General features: G+C 43.7%; 1 protein-coding gene across 1 annotated transcript; it reads right to left on the minus strand.

Annotated features, from left to right (window-relative positions):
• Positions 1 to 206: 206 nt before the first annotated feature.
• PRDM4 (PR/SET domain 4) lies at positions 207 to 16,384 on the minus strand. The gene is made up of 11 exons (XM_041481472.1): positions 16,284 to 16,384; positions 14,624 to 14,757; positions 13,796 to 13,981; positions 11,013 to 11,807; positions 7,763 to 7,912; positions 6,465 to 6,583; positions 5,639 to 5,724; positions 4,574 to 4,701; positions 3,718 to 4,032; positions 2,405 to 2,573; positions 207 to 1,356 (listed from the first exon to the last, which is right to left on the minus strand). The coding sequence occupies exons 1-11, from the start codon at positions 16,292 to 16,294 to the stop codon at positions 1,047 to 1,049; spliced, it is 2,403 nt and encodes an 800-aa protein (XP_041337406.1). The 5' UTR covers positions 16,295 to 16,384; the 3' UTR covers positions 207 to 1,046.
• Positions 16,385 to 19,994: the final 3,610 nt, after the last annotated feature.

Genomic DNA, 19,994 nt, shown 5'->3' on the forward strand with positions numbered 1-19,994 from the left:
ACCCGAATCTTCTTTTGCAGCACAGCCAGAGGAGTGACACAGTAAATGTTCTAGAGTTCTTTAGCTGCCCAGTTCATGGAAGTGCTCCTACACATACCATGTCCCAGGGAGAGGCAGATGATTAAAAAGTGGTGTTACATCTCTTAGCATCATTATCAGAAATAGGAACATTCTTTTTCAGTATGTGTAAATGTTTAAAAACAACATTAGAGAAGAGCCACATTTTTAATTATTTCAAAAGAAAACAACCAAATGTAATAATCTTCATTCCATAAATAATATTAGCAGCAAACCTCCCATCATTCTAGGTGGTAAAAGGTTTACAGCACAAGAAGTAACATATACTGTAAACACTGCCTGATCGTCTGTAAGCCCCTTCCTTACTGAGTCCATACAGTCTTTTATCTCTGCACCTTCCATGGGCTGTGAACTAGAGGGAGAAGAGGGGATAACTGTTCTCCAAAAACCAATGTTTGATTTTCTGTAGTGGGATACTTACTTTATATGGAAGTGCTGATTTCACTGGCCTTTTTTTTTAACCCAAAGGTTTTGTTTTAAGAAGGAAACCTGAGCATTGAGAAGTCTTTGCTTTATGCCAAACCACATCCTTCAGTTAAAAAGTTCCACCACCATTTTTTCCTTGTTTCTCTTCCTATCACACCTTGGGCAGTTAAGGACAGTTGGCTTACAGGTCGCTGCAACCCCTCAGCGACATTTCTGGTTCGTGGCTCTTTGCTCGAAGGGCTATGCGAGGTGTGTCACGTGTCCTGGAACTGGATGGACTAATCTGAGTGATTTGGAGAAGTATGCACAGCGTGTGTGAAAGAAATCTTGCCTCACATTTCCTTCTCAGCAACTCTTCACTTGTACGTGCATGATCCAGGCTTGTTCAGTGTTCTGGGTACAGAATATATTAAGTGGTGGTAGTGTGGAGACAGAAACAGAAGGAAAACTCCTCACCTGACATACACTGGTGACTGGGGAAACAAGGAAGAGGGTTTTTTCCTTCCCTACTTATAATGTCCAAGAAAGTTTCCCTCTCTTCTTCATTTGTGTCCAGCGAGAACATCACCTGTTGAATAGACTCCGTTGTTAATCCTACAGTCTTCAGTCCTCATAGAGTCTATTAATTCCTCCTCTGAATCCTCCTCCTCTTCCTCCTCTGGGGCTGATAGACTAGATGTGGGACCTTTACATATTTTTAAGTGTCGAGTGAGGTGATATTTGGTTAGATAAGCCTTGGAGCATTTTTCACAGACATAGTCCCTCTTTCCTTCATGTGAATTGAGATGCTTCTTCAGGTGATTTGTCCTCAGAAAGAGCTTGTCACACTTGGGGCACTTGATCTGCCTTTCTCTGCAAGACACAAAAAAGTGAGTTTGCTCCTACCACAAGACAGCAGGTATTAAAATGGTGATTGAGGTCCATGTTCTAGCAAGGACAGAGATGAAAAGGTCAATTTCCTTCCCACCCTGCATAAAGGTGAGTGGGGAGGAGGCAGGGAAGAAGAAGTAAGGAAACAAGGCTCCTGCATGTTAACAACCCTCAGTCTGTAAATGCAGAGGAGCTTACCAGACTGCAACACATTCTGTAATGACACTGCAAAATACCTCCCAGCAGTAGTGCTCCTGGCTCATGCTGTAGGAACAAGCAGCAAAGCAAGTCTGTTTCTGTCTGCCTCTCTCTCACTCATCTGGCTGTACTACACTGGCTCCTAGACAGCATGACAGAAGCAGCAATGGATTCCAAGTGAGTACAAAAAACATGCTGAAAACGAAATAAGCAAAGGGACTAGCTTTGGGCAAGCAGCTTTTAAGGAGGACCTTAAAAGGGTTGGGAGTAAATGCACAGGATGGAGAGATTCTCAGAGCAAAAGACCTGGCCTGGCAGAGGGCTGTGGGTAGGAATTTGCCTACAGGAGGAGCAGGAGAGCAAGCACTTGAGTGAGACCTGCGGGGAGGAAAGGGCTGGGAATGGCTGCAGCACAGCCCTACAGCAAACAGGTGGAGTTCACTAACAAGGTACTCGGTGACAATAGCACTGATCAGTTTGTCTTTTTTGGTCACGTTGGGATGTGGAAACAGTTCTCAGCAAATAATGAAATATAAATCAAACAACCCCCCTTTCTCTTCAAAATGATGAACACTCCAGACTGCCATTTCACAACACAAGGAGCACACTTGGAATTTACTGTGTCATGGAAATATTGCAGACACTAGAACTCCACAACTGCAGCCAGTAAAACACGGACTTTGTCTAGACTGACTTCTCTGTCATTTCAGAGGATGAAACCACCTATGCTCCCTAGGCCAAACTATTTGCAAACTGGAGATTCTGTCTCGGGCTGTTCATCTTCATTATTTCTTGCACGGGCCAGTCCACCAGCTCCTGTGAAGTCACTTACTGTGTGTGAGTGAGGACATGCTGCTTGAGGTCCTGCCTGCGCATGAAGAGCTTCTCACAGTAATCGCACTTGAGGTTCTTCTCCCCGGTGTGAATGACCATGTGCGACTCCAGGTGAGCCTTCTGCGTGAACGATTTGTCACAGAGGGTGCAGCGATAATTCTTCTGACCTAGGAGTACACAGGGACACCCACAGATTGGCACTCGGTGTCCCAAGAAATGCAGTAAACAAACAAGCCTGACCACTGCTGAAAAATTAAACTTTATCATGAAGAAAGGCACATTTTTCGTGAACAGGACTTGTTTTCTCCTGCAGTTCCTTCAGACTCAGCATAAAGGCCTACTTGGTTCCAATCTATATTTAGCTATGCAAAAAACCAGACAGCTGACTTCATCATTCCCAAAGCTTTTCATTCCATATTCCATGCCCCCAATGTCATGATACTGTTTCAAACTACTGATGTGCTAGTGTGGTGCGCCTTTCTGCACTTCGTCCTTCTACACGCTGCTGCTTGTCTCTCCAGTGCTTGTGGTCAGCCAGCCTTTCTTGTGAGGCATGGTTTGTGCTTCTTGTCCACACCAACTGTGCCTCCCTGTTCTGGATTTCAAAACACCCCCAGCAGTTCTGCACATTTTTCCACCAAGAGATTCAGGCAAACACTTAAAAAGACTAGTCTTATCCAAGATGAATTCTTCAGTAAAAACAATGGTAGCTTCCTTTGTAACAGTAACCATGGTAACCATCTAGTTACTGTACATTAGTACATCCCTATCCTCACTGATTTCCCACAGGAATTGTATCTGATGCCTTACTGGAGCCCAACCACATTCGATGCACTGCATTGCCTTTGTCTGCAAAAACAAGTTCTCTTATCTAACATACACAGGTACAAACATCACTGGCCCTTTGATAACTTCTCTGTTTTATCCCATTCTTCAACTTATCAGTACTTCTGTTATTCTTTGCCAGAAATAGTTTAAAACCCCAGCATGTTACTGAGTTCAGACTAAATTTGAATACCACTTGACTCCCACCCCACTGAGTATTCTGTGGTTGTGTATACAACATTAATATTTCATCAGTCCATTAAAATGCCTGGCTATTGAGCTTCTTATGCTTGACTTGAGAGTACTTCACTCTCAGTTTTATTTCTTTTCTAGCTTTGTAATTAGAATTTTGTGATTTCCCAGTAAGGAATAGTGAAAAAAAGAAAAAAAAAAAGAGGCAGAAATACCCACACTGTCTACTGGCCTGTGACTTGACCTTCACCCTCTCCCCTGTCCTCACAGCAGGCATCTGTACAAAGCCCTCACCTGTGTGGATCTTGAGGTGTGTCCGTAAGTTGCTTGGATCGCTGAAAGCTTTGCTACAGAAATCGCACTTGTGTGGCTTCATGCCCATGTGCCCCAAGAAGTGCACGTGCAGCTTGGAAGGGGAGATGAAAGCCTGGGGGCACATGGAGCACTTCCACTTCCTCTCCTTGCCGTGGCCTGGCCCGTGGTTGCTGCTGTGCCCCTGACTGGGGAGGTGGTTGTGAATATGGCTGCTCAAATGGGCCTTGAAGTCCGCATAGGAAGCGCACTCCTTCCCGCAGTGGCAGATGTGCACATCTGGATGTTCAGGGACACCTTTGGGCACAAAAACATCACTTGTAACGAGGCACAGTAAAGCCTAATGGAGCTTGAAAAAGTGTGTGGTAGCAAAGCCAGGTGCATTTTCACTTTTGTTCTTTTCAGCTTCGGTGTTGCTTTCCAGCTGTTTCAGGTAGGTAATTTTAAATGTTTTGAGGGGCCAAACTTTGGAACAGTTTTGAGCACAGCTCACCCAAATCTAAATTATCACAATCCAAGCTGGGGGAGGATAGGAACATCTTCAGCTCCAAAACTCCCTTAGCCCTGAATGAACAGAATAATACTATTTTTCTTCAAAAAAAAAAAAACCAAACTTAAAAATCTTTTACTCCTGACCAGTGGAATTAAGTAGGGAAATGTTTCTTTTAAATGACTGTACTCCGTAGTAATGAAATGTTAAAGGAAACTATGACATGCAGCAATGGGAACTGAGAAGGAACACAATGCAGTCCCAAGTCACAGAGCCCAGAGATGGCACTGAAAGAGAATTCAAGCTGGATACTCCCTGCAAAGCCAACATAAAAGAGCTCCTACTTACCGAGCTGTCGCGCATAGTCCCGACTGTAATAGAAGAGAAGCTCGTGTTCAGGGGGGATGTCCCGAGAGGTGCAGAAGTAAATTTTTCCATCATGAGGATAAGCAACCAGATTCTGCTCTTCCCGGTTCCTACAGCAGTAACAACAGTTAAGAAAAAAAGCCCTTCAAAAGCAATGTCGGGAGGGGAGGGGAGGAGAATGGAAAAGAAAAAAGGAAGGGAAAAGGGAAGATTCGTATAAAAAGGCAATAGGAACATCAGCACTTGTCAGCATATTATAAAAACTTGTATGTCTGTCACTTCTGTCCTTCTTTATTAAAGGAAAGAAAAAGTAGACCTTGAGAGCCAATCTCCTCCACCAAATGATGTGTTTCTCAACACTTCTGAGAAAATTATTAATAGACATTTGAGTGGGCTGAAAGAAATGAGCTTATCTCCTAAGAAATTACAAATATCTATGTATTTTTCATACACATAGATTCTTCATACACATAGATTCATTTACATAGATATATCCCTTAAGAAATAGAGAACGCATGATGGAAAAAAATACCAGTCATGCCTTGAAACAAAATTATCTTTAAAAAGTCCTCTTGAGGACCAGTTCCAAGACGTGGTCATTCATCTTTTGAAGCAGTATCTTGCATATGTTTGTTCACAGTATCTGAAACCAGTAAAAGGTCTGCCCCACTACAGTGGGAGATTAAACATTACAGTTCTTGACTCCTGCATATGGGAACACTGAAATGGACTGCAGGAGAAACCTACTTTGTGTCACAGAGAAATAAGAAAGGTTCAGCCTTCTCAGTGGACCATGGATGGAGCAATACTCAGGCCAGCCTGGATAGTTTTCATCAGAGACTGAAAGGGACAGGTCTCACAAGCTGTAGGGGCTCAGAACTTGGCCAAAAGAACTCAGGGACACTTGGTAAATAAAGTATTAAAATCAAAAGGACAATCAAGGTCAACTTAAGTTGAATGAAGGTCAACCTTCAGTCTCCAGTACAGCTTTCTACGAGCCTGCAGCTCACACTCAAAGCTCCTTAGCACAGTCCAGGTGGCTCTCACCTGGCTTTGCGTACGAACATCATCCAGTTACATTCATTTTCATCAGTCGTGATGACACAGAACTCCAGGACACCATTGTGATAGATCTACCAGGAAAGACAAGTGTAACGTTAGGACAAAACATGGCATTAAATGAAGTGAAAGCCAGCCTCTTTCTTTAAGAGAGGATGTGTTTACCTAGAACAAGTCAGGAAGTCTCCACTGCCACTGCCAACACCACAGCCCTGTTTTCACTCCTTACTTTCCTCTTCACACAGGCACCTTGACCTCTGCTACCCAGGAGGCCAGAAAACCTGTTTATCAGCACCTTTCTCACCTTTACCTTCCAGCAGAAAGGCATTTGGCTACATTTCTTACAAACTAAGTCTTGTGAATAACAAAATCTGGGCAAACAGTACATGTTTTATTTATATAGGTCAGATTTACTTTCTGAAAATGAAATGATGGAGAAAGAAGCTTTAAATTGGCTTTCCTAAAACAAATCATTCAGCACCTGGGGGAACTTTCAATGAACAGCGATATAAAACAAACAAACAACTGCTGCCTAGTAATTCATACACAATCTCTGCGGCAACTCCACACAAACACTGAAACCACATACAGCCCTTTAAAAGAGAAGGCATTAAAGAAGCTTTTTGTACTTCAGGATTGACTACCAGCATACTGCAAGGCATAAGCTCTGCTGTGCTGATTCTAAGAATTAAACTATTAAACTGCATTACTTTTGACTTTTGGCAAAAATGATAATGTTAATGTAGCTGTCATGTGGTAGTTTTCACCAGAAAAAGGCATGCTGGCAGGCTCTGTGCACTGTAACACCACTGACCTTCCAGATGTGACTGGCTGCTTTGTCTGTCCAGTCAGCCACCTCCAGAGAATGGCTCTGCTGCCCGATCAAAGGTCCGAAACAAGTCCTCACAGGAATGGTCTCTCGTGTCCACACACCTATCATAAGAAGACCAAAATCTGAAGAAATCAATTATTTAAATAACTAATCATGCATAATAAAGAAGTGAGAGGCTTATGAGATAATGCTCCAGAGGTAGTGTCTATGCATAAGATCGTCAAAGCATCTACTTCACATGTGAAACACACCTATGGCAGAGACAAGAACCACCACCACCACATGACACTAATGGGAGCCGCTTTGGTGTCATCACAAGTATTTATTTGGTCAAAAGCAAACAATTTACTTTTCAGTAAGCTATAAAACTAATATCCTAGCCACTTGTACCAATTAAAGTTCTCATGGCACTTTCTGCAGAAGCAGAAAATACTAGTTTCAGTAACTACATTTTGCCTACCTAATCCCCAGGAATTTCCAGAATTGTTGCTGGGCATTGTTAAGCAGCTTCTGCATTTCTCCCCAGAGGCAGCTGTATTTCTGTCATGGGCAGAGGGATTCCTGCATGTATATTATTTAATTATTTATTATTAAACACTTAAATATATATATGTATAGGTCTACATGAATACACTGAATAGCTCTTAGGAATAAACTGGAAACTAGTGCAGCTTGAAAAGAACACATGTCATCTACTCTCAACAACACTAAGCAAGCCAATAATCACTTTCTTCTCTAGCCTTCAGATCCTTAGGGTACTGCACTGTACTCTTCGATTTCCAGGTGACAGTGACGAGAAATACAGTAACAAGGTCCACATCCAGTGACAAGGTCACAGTCTACATGCCAAATGTAAATGAAAGGGGGGTGGGAAAAACAGAGGCACTTGTGATCAATACTCCAATGAGAGCACCCAGAAGACAGCAAATCTCATGAACAAGTAAACAGAATTCTCTTTTATGACTTCTAATTGTCAGCTTCCCCCAAACTGCAATTGCTGTATTGTTTTCTTATCAAAGCTGTGCCTGGGCTGTTTAGCACGACAAAAAACCACCATACCTTGCTTGACCTTAAGCGGTGCCACACACTGTGGCAGCAGCCCTACGGTAACCAGACCACAAGGAGCTCGTGGATAATATAAGTCAGGGTGATTACAGAAGAGGGAAGCATCTCTCTCTTGTGGTGTTTCTTTCCCACATTAATCTCCCTACGGTTTTGGATTTCAGCAGTGAGTGTATTTTAAAGTGCTGCAGGGAAGTGCACAGTAATGTGATCCTTACCCGCTTCAGCTCCCATGATAGACTGGCGGAGGAGCAGCTGCTTTGGGAGGGACAGCCTGGCTCGGCTCTCGATTGGGCTGTCGGGGACAAAGGTGACGGGCCCGTGGTCTGGGCAGTCTGATGGATACGCCTTGTCACACAGCGTGCACCCTGCAGAGACAGGAGGGGACAGCAGGCATTAAAAACATACAGCAGCTCCTACAGTGCAATCAGCTCCCTACCAATGTGCTCCAGCTCAGCTCCTGCCAAAGGCTGCTTCTGTCACCTTCAACTTGTCCACTTATCAGCTTTTACTCAGAAGAATATGGACCATGTTCTCACAGTCAGGTGGGCACTGACATACATGTCAGCTTCTATCCAATTCAGATCAAATGTGAGGATCTCCACCTACCTTCCTGACTGATGACCTGGACTCCAGATTATCCCTACAGGGCAATCTAGCAATGGGACAGAGCCCACTCTTCATCAAAGCTACTGCAAATTGAATGATAGCTGCCCCAGTGCTGGTGCTGGAAGAGCCAATTTCACTCTGATCACAAGTGAAATGAACTCTACTGGCAGAAAAATCTAAGATAAACAAAATCAAACATATTCTAACTGGTTATATTTTTGGAATTAAGCAGAAACACTTCTTGCACGTAGAACCTCAAGGATATCCATGCAAATGAACCAGTAAGGTCGTCCTTCTAAAATTTTCCGAACACGAACCACAAATCCCCTAACCTCCATTTAAATTCAGACAATGTGTAAATCACAGCAGCAAAAACCTGACCTCACTGCTGCTTTTGACAGTCTCACTGCAGCAAACTCATGCAGGGTGAGTTTGCCACTGAATGCAACAAAAACAAAAGCCCAAGAAGAATCCGTAGCATCACCTTCCTAATCTGTCATTCAGCAGAAGTACTGTTATAAAAGAAACCAGTGAAAGTCTTCAGTCTAATAAATCTGAGGGAAAGTACAGCATAAAATGGTCTCTACAGCATTACAATTTCATCTAGAAAAATGATGTCATTTTAATTCTCTGTGGATGGAGCAACCAACAGCTACTCAGCAACCACTCTCCTGATAAATAATTATTCTTCTGAAGAAGAAAGATATTCAGGTAATTAATCAGGATCTCCACAAAGACCTTCTTCGGCCTCTAGATGACCCAGCTCCAGTATAAAAGGCCTATCACAGAAGTAGCCTTCAGCAGGCCCAAAGAGCAGCTCCATCCTTACATGCTTTAAGATATTTTCCAGATATTTCCCTGATACACCAGGGTACCCGAATTTGACCTCATATAAAATACAGTTTGAGCAACTACACATGAACAGATAGGAAAGTACTCCAAAAATTATTAGGTAGAGCCTATGTAAGCATTATTTCATGTGCACAGGTGACATGTAGGAGTGAAGCAACAACAACAGCAAGACCTGATTAATGAGAACCACGGTGTGGAACAGCTGCTTTTAAGCATTGCCTGGCACACACCCACTATGGGTCTATGGACCGGCTCCAAGGAGAGGCAGAAGAAGAAAAGATCTAGGCATGGGACATTTCCACTTGGAGAAGTTCAACCATTCATACATTTTTAAGATGTTGGAAAACAAAAAATCTCACATTCCATAGAAAGATAAATATACTTTCCATTACTGTCCTTGCCAAATCATCAAAAAAAGAAAATCTGTCATTATTTCTCTGATTTGGATCCCCAGAACTTTCAACAAAGATGACCAAAGAAACCACTTCTTAAAAGCGTTTGCAAACATTCAGGACTGTAGCAAAGGCACACTTTTTTATTTACTGCTTAGGAACAGTAAAAAGTTTTCTGAAAAAGGCCCTGACTCCTGCCATCTGAATGAGGAAAAACCACTAAGGGGATCTAAAACAACTCCTTGTCCTTGCTGTCACCTGTCTGGACACAAATTCTTGTTAATTCAGGTGAACTTTAAAAACATCAACAAAAAGTTAAAATTTAAACCTCCCCAAGTGAAGAATCTGTTTTGCAAATCACATGCAAGCACAAGGCATGCAACAGCCATTTTAATGTCCTACCAAAAGGGAGCATCGCCTGGAAAACAGCTTAGGACTATGCTAACTATAACAACAGAAAGCTGGCACATCAAATCTCACTTTTAAGAGAGTAAAAAAAGTTATTTCACTGCAAGCATGTTGGATATCACAGTACTTGGATCATTATTTGTTCAACATGCAACAGATGCTTGTAGGAACCTCTGAATGCATCGACTGCAAAACTCTTCCTCTAGGAGTTGTAAATTCATCAGTTCTATGCCCACCTGATCTGAAGTTGTATTTTATCCCACAGAATGAAATCTGAACAAATTAATCCAAATGTCTGATTGATTAGACATTAGGTACTTTACACTAAACTATACCTCTCCCCTTGCTAACCAAGGCACTGTATCTCAATTTCTTAAAATATGTTCTGCAGGCAAAGCAAGCCATTAGGTTCTGGCAGTTGTAGGGCCAGACTGGATGAAGAGCAGCACTCAGCAATGCTACCACAGATAATAAAAATTAATATAAAAGCTGGCCTTACGTTTCAGTGGCAGGAAGCCAGATATCCTGCAGGTGAAAGTGTAAATCTCTCTCCCAGCAAATGAGAACTTCTCAGTTTTCAAAGACCACTCCTTGAACAATAACAGGACCGGCAATACAATACCAAGTGCTCCTCTCTTCCTGCAAGATCCACTAACCTCTGGACTAAAGTCCTTTGATGAGACTAATTAAAAATATTACAAAGTTCCTTACCTCTGCTCTTTTTTTCCTATTTAGAACCATACTTTCATGATGATTGCTCATGGTTTAATGTAAGTTTTACAAAATCATGTAATGTCATCCTCAAGAATTACACCCATTTGATGAAAAGTATGGCCTGTTATGTTTGTTGTGTATTTTTAATGGAGCAAGAAGAGTCACTTGTGATGTGACTTTATAAAAACAGAAGTCTCCTCAGAAAGGATAACAAACATATCCACCGAACCGAGAGCTTCACCAAGATTCAGCTTCCAACCTCACGGCAACATGAAAATGATACAAAGAGAATTACGCTAAAACATCCTACTATATCTCCTACTACTTCCAACTACTGTTGTTTCAGAACAGTTAATCTGGCACTGCAAATCTTTCAAATTTTGGACTTGTTAAATAACCATGAATCTGTAAGACTAGCAACCAGAGCCCAGCCACACCAGGCAATAGCTATATGACAAACCCTACCCCAAAAAAGCAGGAAATGTCCACTCACATATGGTAAACAAGGTTGCCATGTTCTCCTTGTTGGAATTAGAGTCTTCCATTTGTAGAGATGATGGTACAAAGGCAAGATTGTCTGCAGACACATCGACATGGCTTGGCCCCATGGCTACTTCCTGACTTATGGAAGACACTGCCACAGGCTCCAGGCTGAGGCCCACTTCATGCAAGGCTACTGAGTCCAGGGAAGCGAGGTTGTGTGAGGTAGGGAGCGCCACACTCACGGAGTTGGTGCTCATGGCCACAGTATGAATGGGGTCATTTAGTGTGCTGTCCGATATCCCTGTCACCCGCCCAGCAATGTGGTCAGGCTCCATGACAACAGGGAGTTCCAAAGTGCTACCGTGAATGGGAATGACACCGCCGTGCCCCACAGCATCTGATGTCAAGTTACTCCCCACTGTGTCTACAGCTAAAGGTTCGTGGCTCCGGGAGCCATTTGGGATCTGCGTGTGATCCCCGGCTACATCATCCATTGTAAGCTCCTCTGTCATCCCATCTGTAGAGATGGGGCTGGTTACCCTGGAAACACTCTCCATGGTGATTGTAGTATCCAGTGCTACCTCGTGGCTGTCACTAGGATGCAGATTTTGAGGACCGTGTGTGTTCACCGTGCGGGAGTCCATGGAGACAATCCCTGGTTCCAGCCCCACGGTCCCACTGGGCTGGTAGGGATCCAGGGCTGAGGGATTGCTGGAGACTGACAATGCTGGATTGCTGTCAACATTTATAGTGTTGGGATGGATGTACTGAGGTGGTGGTCTGTCAGCCAAGTAAGATAAGATACCTGATAGAAAGAGAGGGAGAAAAAGAAGAGAGTGAGTTTACATCAGTTTTCAAATCTTGAACAAAAATCTGTTGACTGAAATCCTTGACGACATGTTCTCTACATTATTTCCAATTAAAATCCACTAATTCTAAAATACGGCTCACAAACACATGCCAGTCTAACCCTCTTGTCAAAGTACCACTTGACAACTAATTCAGAGTTTCCACCCAATAGAGCAAGTTTCTAGTTATTTCTCAAACTCTGAACACCCAAGGTAATGGCAGAATTCCACCTAGGCGGCTCAGTACAACGACTGAATGAGAAAGAGGTTCTTCACATTTTAGGCTTAATTTTTCATTCCCAAAAAATAGCTCACAAGGATGAAGGAGTGCTAGTGGAATCTATAATTTGGCAATTCCTGGTTTATCTTTGCTAGAAACAGAAACAATTCTCCAGGCCACATAATTTTTTGCTTAGGTATTCAAGTTTTAACAATGACTGCTTCCTTCCTCTAAGACTAAGTGGCATAACTGTCCATCTCAGAGGTCATCAATCGCAGTTCTGAAGGACAAAGACAAGTTCTCTCACAGATTTCATGAGCCATCTGCTCTCTTTTCTGACATGAAAGCATGTTTTTTCTCCTAAAACATAGTTTGGTTGAATTTAAATCAGAAACCCTACCATCTTTTCTGGTAGTTCTGGGAAGGTTCTCAAAATCAAACAACCTTGAAACTTAAGATATGAAGAAACACTAAACTGTGTTTACATATTAAAAACAAACAAACAAAAATCTTCCAAAGAAATGCAACAGCACATTCAAGTAAACATTATTTCCAGCAGAGACAGAGGCAGATTTTGCAGATTCTGCATGATCTGACTCAGCATGTTTCTTTTTAGCCTTCAACTCCATGAGCCACTTGTTCTATAAGAGTTTTCCGTTCAAATATGTTTGTGATTACAAGGATGTCAACACAGATACTCTTTCTGCAGCACAACAAGCCAAGAAATGAACAGTTTAATCAGCTGCATCAAATATTTCTGCATGCAATGCTGCCTTGTGGCTTGAACACAGAGGATCCTTGATGACAGCAAGATGACTGACAGATGAACTGTATAAAACATCACAGGAAGATTATTCCAGCTCAGAAAATGGCAAATACCTTTTGTCCTAGTGCACAGTTTCCTTCTCTATTCTTTGGCCACTGAACAGGCAGGCATGCAGTGCAGTAGGAAAGGTTACTCCTAAGCAGCTGGAAGTTCAGCCATCAGTCAACAGGTAGGTGCACAAGACCTGGGCCACTAGCTTATTCCTAACCCAGGCTGAACCAACAACACTCAGAGAGTCACCTTGAAGAAGTTTAACTACCTCTTCCACCCTGTCAATCTTAGCTACCAAATACAACCAGGACTGCATTTGAAGTTTCAATGTCTGTGTTTTCATATACTAACATGTAAAATTCTACATTTATACTCCAAAGCGTGTGTGAGAAAGGAATCAACACAGAAGTCAGTGTGTTAGGCCTTTGGAAATCAACCTTGAAGAAAAATTAAGAAAAAATATGCCATGGGTTAAATGGGTGGGAAAGTACCAACGCCACAGCCGATGTCTTGCCCTCTTTGAGCTTTGAACTACTGTAACCTCCCATTATGCACATATTAAATATTGCTTCAGACTACAGGAGAAGAAAAATAGAAGCAACTTCCATGCTACAAGCTATTGGAGACAGAAACCAGGCATGCTTTGTTTTCTGTTAATCCTAAAATCAAAGCAGGAGGAGCAATCAAAGGTTAGGTTTAAATAGAAAATGCCCTGCAATTCTTTTCATACACAAATATAGAAACAGATATCTGAAAATAAAGGTGTGTAAATGGCACAACAGTCTCCAGACAAACTCAGGGAAACAATAGCTCTGTCAAACTGTCAGTCATGCCTGCTTCAGGACAGAAACGGACAGCTCTTAAAACTGTCTCCTACTGTTCCCATCCATCAGCACCAGAGCACTTACCAGGTAGAATGTGTCTGAAATAGCTGCTCTCCAGGTGAGGGTATGGTGGTGGAGGTAGGGTGTAGTTTCTCTCTGGTATACCACACATCACTCCTCGATCCCCAATACCCATTGGGAGCATCAGAGACAGGGCAGAGGGCAAGGAACTCAAGGAGGGGCCCAGGTTTGGAATTGCAACAGGCAAGCCTGCAAGAAAAAATGCCCATTTAAATTCAACGGAACTCCCTGAGCTGATGAACACGAGTTAACAAAGAGATTACTAATTCCCCAGGAGCTCTTGCCCTAAGGAAATACAGCATAGCACGGTCCAAGTAAGGTGCCAGGCATCAAAGAAAGGATCAATTACCACAAAAGTGAGAGGCATGCCTGAATATGGCTATTTTTTGGTACATTTTATAGGACTTGCTTCTATTTGACAACTGTAATGGACTTCTATCTGTGCAGGCCCCTGGAAAGAAAAGCTATGAAAACAGTTTTGCTATAGAAGTGATTTTTCACCTGAGAGAAATTAGACATAGACAAAGAGAGATTTTCAGCTACAGCCCTAATTTCAATGGAGTCTGACACTACTCACCCACAGTGCAAATCACCCCATTAAAACCAAACGAGGCTCCCACTAAAGCATAAGCCTGACAAGCTCTTGTGCCTTTTGCTTTGCCCACATCAGCAACAATTTATGGTTTCCCCTTGCCCAGCTCTGCACCATTTCACTACCTAGAGTGTGACCTGCTATCAGAGCAGGCAGTGCTGCCCAGTTAGGTGCACTGCTGTGACAGCAGAACACAGAGCAGGAGCTACAATACCCTGTGTGGGACCCTCCCCCATTACCTGGTGCTGTTATGGCGTTGTGAGTGGGTGACGCTGCCAAGCCCAAGTGACTTCCTGAGACTGGCAGGGCATTGCTCACAGAGGAGGAAGTCAGCTGGTCCATCCCTACAGGACTCAAGTTAATTTCATTCATTCTGGAGACAAGGAACATAGAGGGGAGCAGGAAAAAGAAACAGAATGCAAAATCATTTCTGATTACTGACTGTACTGTGGTGAGGAAAGGTTGAGCAAACAAACTCAAAGTCTGATATTGGCATATAAAAACTGCCTTAAAAAGCTACGCATAAAACACATCAGCCACTCCCATGATCAATACATATTGATCATATTAGATAGCAATAATCAGGATTAAAAAACAGTTCAGAAAGACAAATCAGACCACAGCTTCTTCCTTGACATCCAGAAAACAGTCTTACTCTTAGTAATAAAAGCCATTGTGATTAAACTATTGTGAAAACAGATCTATTTACAAGCTGAATGTCTCAGCAGAAATACTCAACAGCACCTGATTTATATTTCATGACTTCTGGACACCACATCCACACTCAAAATCCAAATTCTGTGAGAAAGATCACTTCACACTGGTAACAGACACACAACCTCTAATTCCCCACCAGTTTGAACCAGGCCAATAGTGACAAGAGTTACCACTGCAAAACAACCATAGCAGTTTTAAAAGACTGCCTCAGTCTGGTTCTACGTGCTCCCATCACATTAAAAACTGGCACCACGGCTGCCATGTTATTTCAGTGATCAACCATGCACACCGCTCAAGTGGGCACACACCACACGAGCAGCTGCAGCAACTGCCCAACAACACTCCAAACCTTCAGCCTTGGTAGAAACCATGTCAGCTTGGAGCACATTCCTTTGGGGTCTCAAGCTGCACATGCAGCCCAAACCAGTCCGCAGGGATGGGGTCACCACGAAGACATGGTCTACTCACACTTGTCAAACTCTGCAAGCCGTGCCTGACCAAGGCTGTGCCCACCCCGGCCCCCCTGCCCACACACCAGGTCCGACCAGCAGCTCTCAGGGCCAGCCAGAGCAGCTGCCCCCACAGCAGCCACACATGCAACATGCTCCAGGCTGACCCAGGCCTCCCACACGGCCTTTGCCAGCAGCAGGCCCAAACGCTGCAGTACTGATCGAGAGCTGGAGCTTGGGCTGCCACTCCGGTAAGGAAAGGTACCACTCATTCAGGAAAAGCGGCCGAATCCACCAAACTCACGCAAGTTAACAACACAAGGTCTCAGCTTGGAAGGGACCCGTAAGGAACACCGAGCCCACTCGCAGACCACCCAGACCACCTGCCTCCCGGGGGGGCTGAGCCGCCAGCGGAGTCGCTGATTCCACCCCGGCTCTGCCCACCTTCGGCACCACGCACTGCCTACCGCCCCGCCCGCCGCCAGGGACGGCTCCGCAGGGACGGGGCCGAGGGCTCCGGCTTCCCCGCGGGGCAGGGCATTTCATCCCCGGCTCAGGCGGCTGCTGAGGATGGCGATGCCCGAGGAGGGGAATCACCACCCTCGCCCTGGAGCCGAGCCTCGGGGCCTGCGGGAGGCGCCGAACGCTTGAGGGACCCCCTCCTCTGCTCGCCCTCTCGGTCGGGTGCGCCCCGCGGTCCCGCCCGCCTCGCCCGGTGCCCCACGGCGCTCACCTGGGGTGCATGGGGCCCGCCGGCGGAGCGCCCGCAGCCGCATCAGGGCCCTGCGCCCCGGCCCGCCGCCTGCCCCCGGCTCCGGTTCAGGCCCCGGCCCGGCCGCAACCCCCGGCGCGGGCGGGGGAGGCGGAGGGAGGCGGGGATGGCGCAGGGAGGGGGCCGGGGCCGCTTCCGCCGGCGAGTGCCGGAGCCAGGAAGCGGCGCCACCACCCCGGGGCTCGGCCGCTCCCTGCCCGCCCCGCGCCAGCGCCTGGCCCGAAACCCTGCCCGAGGCTGCTCGTGCCGCCTCTTCCTCAGGGTGCGATGCTTACTCCGGTTTTCCACACAGTATTCCCACACAATATTCCCAGCTATCTCACTGCTTTCTCATTACACCCTCGTATCTGCTGTCATTAGAGGGTTGCGTTTTGTGTCCTCCGGTACCATCAGCCCGTACGTGCCCAGCTGCCTCCTGGACATCGTCGTTCAATTACGGTTGATCATATGCGCAATTCTGGCTAAGGTGACATGGCAAAGGAATCTCTTTGATGTGTGCAAGCGGTTTTGTAGTTCGCTTTTCGCCTGCGACACGTGGATAGTCAGCATGTACTCTGCTCGAATCTGTCGCCGCGTTCCTCCAGTGCCGGGGCGAACAGCTGTTTCCTGGAACACTGTAATGGGGTTTGGCAATCTGCTTGTGCCTGACACTTAAGGGATGCCTCATTAAATGAGCCGTCCCTCGATGGGATGTCTGCACGGGAAGAAAGTCAAAGTATTTTTCTGTCTGCTCTCTTTTGATCTAAAGAACCTAAATGTAGGATCTGTAAGGATCATTCCATGATCTAAAGAGCCTAAATGTAGAGGTCGTTTTAGTTCAGTACAAACCTATCGATTCTTCTGGGGGTGGAAACAGACCCAGAAGCCTTCTTTGGCTTTGTCAGAAAGTTGAATGCCTCATATACACTTGTTTTTCAAGCTCTCTCTGTAGCTGAAGGAGAGAAATAGTTTGCTGCAGAGACTGCTTCATCTCCTCCTGAAGTAGGTGTCTGAGATGTGAGAAGAATTCCCTTTGGAGTTGCCTATCTGTGTCTATGGCCTGAAACTGGGACCTGCATAATGAGTTTAGTCTAAATAGCTAACATCTAAAGGAGTACATTTAAGCAAAGTAAGTCCAGGTCTCTGTCATTCATGACCAAAAAGAATGACCTTATTTAGTTTACCACATATCCCACAACCTCTCCTCCACCAAGCCAAATAATCCTTACCCTAATCATGACTGACTGACTATCCAAACTGGCCCACAAACCCTCAGCAAGTCAAAAAAGAACTCACAAAGTCCTCAGGTTGTTATGGACTGCTAATCCTGTGGTGGGGGCTTTAGGTCTGTTTCAATTTTGTGTGTGTAGTCCCACATATTCATATGTTGGTGCTAATACTTCACATTTTTCTTACAACCTACAGTGAATGACTACAAGCCCAAAAGTCTCTCTAATTGCATTCCCTAATAGGAGATGACAGGACACCTTCCATTTTCAGTTTTCATCCTTAAAACTTCACAGTCACACTCAGTACATCTCAGTTCTGTCCTGAAATGCTAGGTTATCCCAAGCTCTCAGCTTGTCTTAATTCCAATTATGATACTGTAATTCTACAACAGAAGTGCCCAGGCATTGAAATATTTGCGCTATTTCTATCTAACTATTCTATCTTTCTATTTCTATCTAACTATCTAAGCTGAAAACAATACTTTGAGCCTATGAGCCAGATTGGATGCAGTCATACATAGATAAGAGTATTTTTTCCTACTGTCAAGCATGAGTCCTCTGAGATTCCACCTTTTTTTGTAGTCACTTTACTCCCTTGAACTAGTGATATCTTAACTACCAGTTTAAAGCAGAAGTATCAAAGGAAGCCAGTGATAATATGAAGTGTCACTGAATGAGAAGTTAATCTGTGTCTACAGAGATGTATGCTGCATGCCCAACGTATTGTGATAAAACACATTTGGGAACTGTTTCTTCTGCAAGGAAAGATTTTTTTTTTTTTATATATACCAAACACTTTTATTATATGTGAAGTGTTTTGATAAGACAACTGCACTATGTCTCCTGAAAGCCTGGTTTATTGACATTTATAGCAGTACTTGCTGCGTGAGGAACAAATTGCTGAGCTATTTTTCAAGTCGTCTTCAGATCCTGGAGATATACAGAAAGATAAGGGAGACTGAAACCACAGGGGAAAGAGATGGCAGTAAACATGCTTCAGTCCTTCCTACAGTGTGAGCCAAAGTCCCTTGCTGACCCTGCCCATGTCTCGGTACAATTAGTTCTCTTCTGCTATTGCAAACCTGACCCCGGGTTCTTTCTCACACCGAGCAGAATAACACTGGAATGAAGATTATGCAAAAGGCCATTTTACCATCAAAAAATCCAAATTTCTCATCACCTTTTTTTGGCTTGTCAGCACTTTGCAGGCCAGTATTTTGGTGATAATCACAGTATGAAGCCTAGGTAGTCTATGAGCAGTTTTCCCTTCTAGGTCTAGGCTTGGAAAGAGATGATCCATGCTTTAGGATAAAACAGGACAAGACAGACACAAACCTACTCAATCCTTGTACTCCTGCAAAGTTATTACTATAATTCTGTGTGAACAGTTAACAAGAGAATCTGTTAATTACATATTTTTCTATCTGATAAGTTGCAGCAGCCTAGACAACCTATGATATGTATAATAGATACTAGAATTTGGCATAATTACAGCACAGTAAAATAAAATAAATGCACAGTATTATGAGAGTTTCAATGTAAGAAATGTACAGTATTGTGAGAGCTTCTTCTTAAATTCCCAGTGTATTTTCTTCTTCCTTCTCAGTAACGTGTTCACAGATAAAATAGCTAGGACATCTTCTGTTGGGAAGTTAGTGGACTTGCATGTGTTCAGCTGACTCTTGTATTTCTCCTACAATATTTCCACCAATGACTTTCTTTTCATACACAGAGGGACACAGGGTCAAGGAGGAACTGTTTCTTTGAATAATTCAAAGTAATTCAAACTCACTGTGTAATGTCAGTAGTGTTATTCATGGCTATGGTTCGTGTGGGAGTGGGAACATGTTGAGGGTTCTTTTGTACAAAAATGACATACTTACAGATATTGTGTTAGGATATGTGCAATTAAAACCACAACTAAGTTATATCTGGAAGGAAGATGCCTAAATGTTTTATTTTTAGATATGTCAAGAGTATTTTCTATTTGTTTATATTGTTAATTTGGTAATTAGGTGCTTATAGTGAAGTATAAGAAAAGGAGGAGAACCTGTTTGAATACCGTAGATGATGGAGTGTATAAGGAATCTCCCAGCATCCCCATTTAGACTTTGTATTTACAAACACAACAAAACAACAATGAAGCCAAAACCCAAAAACCTAAGCAAAAGCTAAACATACAATATGTGTATAAAGAGCACGAGCTCTGCCATTATAGAGAAGTGAGCACCTGATTTGTACTCCCTGAAAAGCAAACCAGGCCATCTGCTTTGTATCAGCATGGCAGATACTGCATTCTGGAGTCAAAGCTTTATCCAGACAAAGGTGTGAAGAGGACTTAATTGGAAAAACAGTGTGAGAAAGAAGATCAAAGGCTTATCTTAAAAGAGGAATATTATTCATGTAGTCTTAACCTACTGTTAAAATTGAAAAGAATGTGTATTAGCCTTTCCCTTTGGTCGTC

This window comes from Pyrgilauda ruficollis, unplaced genomic scaffold (assembly GCF_017590135.1).
Source record: "Pyrgilauda ruficollis isolate IOZ18807 unplaced genomic scaffold, ASM1759013v1 scaffold56, whole genome shotgun sequence".
NCBI classification, from domain to species: Eukaryota; Metazoa; Chordata; class Aves; order Passeriformes; family Passeridae; genus Pyrgilauda; species Pyrgilauda ruficollis.

Excerpts from the sequence above, each read along its gene's own strand:
- PRDM4 (XM_041481472.1), bottom strand. Across the intron at positions 7,913-11,012 it reads GGCAACCTTGTTTACCATAT|GGTGCACGCTGTGTGACAAG; the intron begins GTGAGTGGACAT and ends CTGTCTCTGCAG. Across the intron at positions 2,574-3,717 it reads ACACCTCAAGATCCACACAG|GTCAGAAGAATTATCGCTGC; the intron begins GTGAGGGCTTTG and ends GTGTACTCCTAG.